We start from the raw sequence: 3555 nt of genomic DNA, 5'->3' as shown, positions 1-3555 counted from the left end.
CACAAAACAAAACCCCGAAAAATAAATATTTGGGAAGGTATCACTAACAGACGGTACACGAAAGCCAAAAGGATAGTGTATTACAACTTGTCAAAGTAGCAAAACCAGCTGAGCTGGAAAAAAGTACAAAATAGTTCTACATGAAATTACAACTAATACAAAATTGACGTTGCTAGCTTTTGCAGTTAACTAAGCTAGGAACCACCAGGAAACAAATTCCTATAATTGCGATAGACTTTATTTAGTAATAACTAGGATCAGATATTAACATTGATACCTTGAGTCTCCAGAACCATCCCAAGGATAATTTGCAACAAGAGCACCCTGCCAAAATGATAGAAGGTTAACAAGTAAAGGCCTCCATTTCAACGAATCCATATTCATTATGAAAGAATGTATGATTCTTTTTACAAGAATCTTCAATATTAACAAAAAAGCATTCCCATTAGTATTAAAAAAAATACTGTCGGAAGCAGAAAAGATGATTAGGTTATTGATTTGCTCCTGAAACTTTTAAGCAATACCAAGAACTATATAGGATGTAGCACAGACACAGTATATGATTTTTTTTTTTCCTTTCAAGTAACAGTGTCAATATTGCTTTATATACAGTTGTGGAGACAATCCATCACTCACCTCAGGTTTTTGGGTGAAGTGGTAAATCTAACATGATTTTATGGCACCAGGTTTTAATATGTCATGGGTTCACACATCAGAATTGGCAATTGGCAATGTAGAAAAGATATTTCTACCTCCATAAAATTTCCTGAAGATCTTGTCACTTGGCATAAAATTTCCTGGAGATCTTGTCACTTGGCCGAAAGGCTCTAACGAGGAATGTTAAAATCAATAGATATAAATGGTTGGTCTGAAAACCCATCAACTTTTTAAGTAAATTGATTATCTGAAATGCCAATAACCTGTTACACATGTCAAATGTTACACATGGATATGCCAAAATATTGAGGGAGCCCATAATGCAGTCCTAAATCCAAACTTAACATTTATCTTTTTTACATTCAATATGGCACTAACGCCATTTTGTATATCCTCTTTACCAAATGCGACACTTTCCAACAAACTACTTGCGAAGATAGCATCTAGCTATTTCTTTCTTTCTGTCTTTGGCTTGTCAATACTCAAACCTCACATTGTCTGAGTTCCACATCTATCCACTCTTTTCTTTTTGTTTCTCAGCCCCCTTAAGCCTTCTCTTGTTCAACTGAAAGAAGTGGCCGTCTGTTTCCCACACTCAATGTAAGACGGATATTCATTTGACATCTTTGTACCCTCGCCTTCAAAGGATGTTCTACATTTTGCTTTCTGCAATTTCATTCTTGTATAGAACGGCATTCAGAATTTTGCATGTGAATATTAACTTCTAACTTATTTATTTATTTGGCTGAAATTATTGCGAAAGAATTACATGTGAATCTCAAGAATACAGAAATATGATAACTTATTAAGATAACAAGATAAAACAGTATGTTATAGTATAGCGTCTGACAAGGTTCTTCCCACCATTCAGATTATCCTTTAGATAAATGCTGGATGGGATGCCCGATATATATGCAATGCCTCAATTTAGACTTTTACTATTTCTAACTAGTGCAACTCCAGATAATTTTCAGAACAAATAGACCTTCAAAAGTGACTCAAATGGGAATATTGGTGAAGAATCTGATTTCATATAGAAGGCTGTCAATTTGTTGGGGCAAGAAGAAATATTACCCCATGTAAACTTGCAGAAGCCGTAAAGTGTTGCCCTTTTATCCAACTCATAACTGCTCTGGTTTCAGGTTGTCGCAAGTCCACTACATCATTTATCGGAAAAAACTACAAGGAGTTATTACATCAGTACATAGCACTGCTAAGTAACAGATAGAAAAATGTGAAATGAAGAATTCTAAACTTTCATCACGGCTAAAATCAATATAAGGGTCAAGAGCATGTTCAAAACCCTTATGTCAATATATCATAAATTGGAAATGCTCACTTGGTCAGGAAAATCCCGATTTAGGTCCACATTGTTTGCATTCCCACGTCTCCTAAGAGCAAATCCGTCAGGATTCATTGTTGGAAGAATATGAAGATGAACATTTTTTATGATCAATGTTGCCTACATGCACAAAGTTGATCTAGTTATGGAACCAAATGACTGAGAAACAAGAAAATATTAAGGAAATGATGAGGAAATCCACCGGGAAGATGACATAATCTATGCTAGAAAAGGCATGTAGTGCCTCCAAGGTGTCTAAATTGTAGCTATAATAAACATATGAAATGAATAAGACTATACATATGGTATAACCAGCAACGCCCACATTTACTATGTATTCATGTTATGTATGAAAAATCTAATGAAACACACACATTCCCTATGTATTCATGTGGAATGTAGAAACATCCACAGCAATATCTTCTTAAGGGGAATGGATATTTAATAAGAAAAATACACAAAGTATTAGTGTGTGAAACAATAAGAAGCCATCATACATGGGGTCTATAAAATACACGTGGATAACACTTCTTAGGCTTCACACTGTAACAGCATCAGATGTTGTGGAACTATGATAGCAAAATACCTTCACATCAAGAAGGCTCCATGAACATTTTCGACAAAAAAAATTCTATCCAACTGTTAACCGAATATGTTGGTAGCAAGTTCGTAGACCATACAGCCAATAAAGCTAATAGACTAGTTAACAAGTAGGAAAATGGTCTTACTCGATGCTAGTTAACTCATTCACTCTAAGTTCCCAGACCAGAGGTGTCCACCAATAAAGCGGACGGGTGATTCAACAGATGAAAAAAAAAACAACCTTAAAGAGAATTGGCTAAGGTTTAATTGCACTTAAATGCCCTATAGCTTCTCCTACTTCGCACTTATATGCCCTAACTTGTTTTTGGCAGCACTCATATGCTCCAAATTTTAAAAACTTGCACTTATATACCCTTACTTTTTTTAGCAGTACTTATATACCCTAAAGTTTTTGAAACTTGCATTTAATACCCTAAAGTTTAGAAACGTGCACTTAAATACCTCAGTTATGCAAACTTGAAGGTATTTAAGTGCAAGTATTAAAGACTTAGGGTATGTAAGTGCTACCAAAAAAAAGGGAGAGCATATGAGTGCAAGTTTTAAAAACTTTAGGGTACATAAGTGCTACCAAAAACAAGCGAGGGTATATGAGTTCAAACTAGGAGAAGTTACAGAGTATTTAAGTGCAATTAACCCAATAGCTAACCCACATCAAACCCCATAAATGATACAGTTTATGCATTTCCATGCACTGTGCATTCCACATTAGGATCGCCCACGATGGAGAAGTAACAGATTACCACTAATGGTCAATAAATTAATTAGCTATTTTATGTATTCAATGCTAGGTATTTAGCCTTTTTCACTGAACTTTATCATAAGGGAAGAACATGAATAATATAAGATTGATGGTTTCCCATGCAAGTGCATCAAGATCACCAAAAAAGAAAACATGTAAAGAAGAGAGAGAGAGAGAGAGAGAGAGAGAGAGAGAGAGAGAGAGAGAGAGAGGG

At 35.2% G+C, this 3555-nt stretch overlaps 1 protein-coding gene across 1 annotated transcript in view; it reads right to left on the bottom strand.

Annotated features, from left to right (window-relative positions):
- Positions 1–3555, bottom strand: part of LOC109827428 (carboxypeptidase SOL1) — a 21742-nt gene that overhangs the window by 13802 nt on the left and 4385 nt on the right. Inside the window, 3 exon segments of the mRNA XM_020394445.1 lie at positions 278–324; positions 1732–1836; positions 1997–2119. Coding sequence (XP_020250034.1) covers positions 278–324; positions 1732–1836; positions 1997–2119 — 275 coding nt within the window.

The sequence above is a fragment of the Asparagus officinalis genome, chromosome 1, assembly GCF_001876935.1.
Source record: "Asparagus officinalis chromosome 1, Aspof.V1, whole genome shotgun sequence".
Classification (NCBI taxonomy): Eukaryota; Viridiplantae; Streptophyta; class Magnoliopsida; order Asparagales; family Asparagaceae; genus Asparagus; species Asparagus officinalis.
This window is presented reverse-complemented; position numbering and strand designations above follow the sequence as displayed.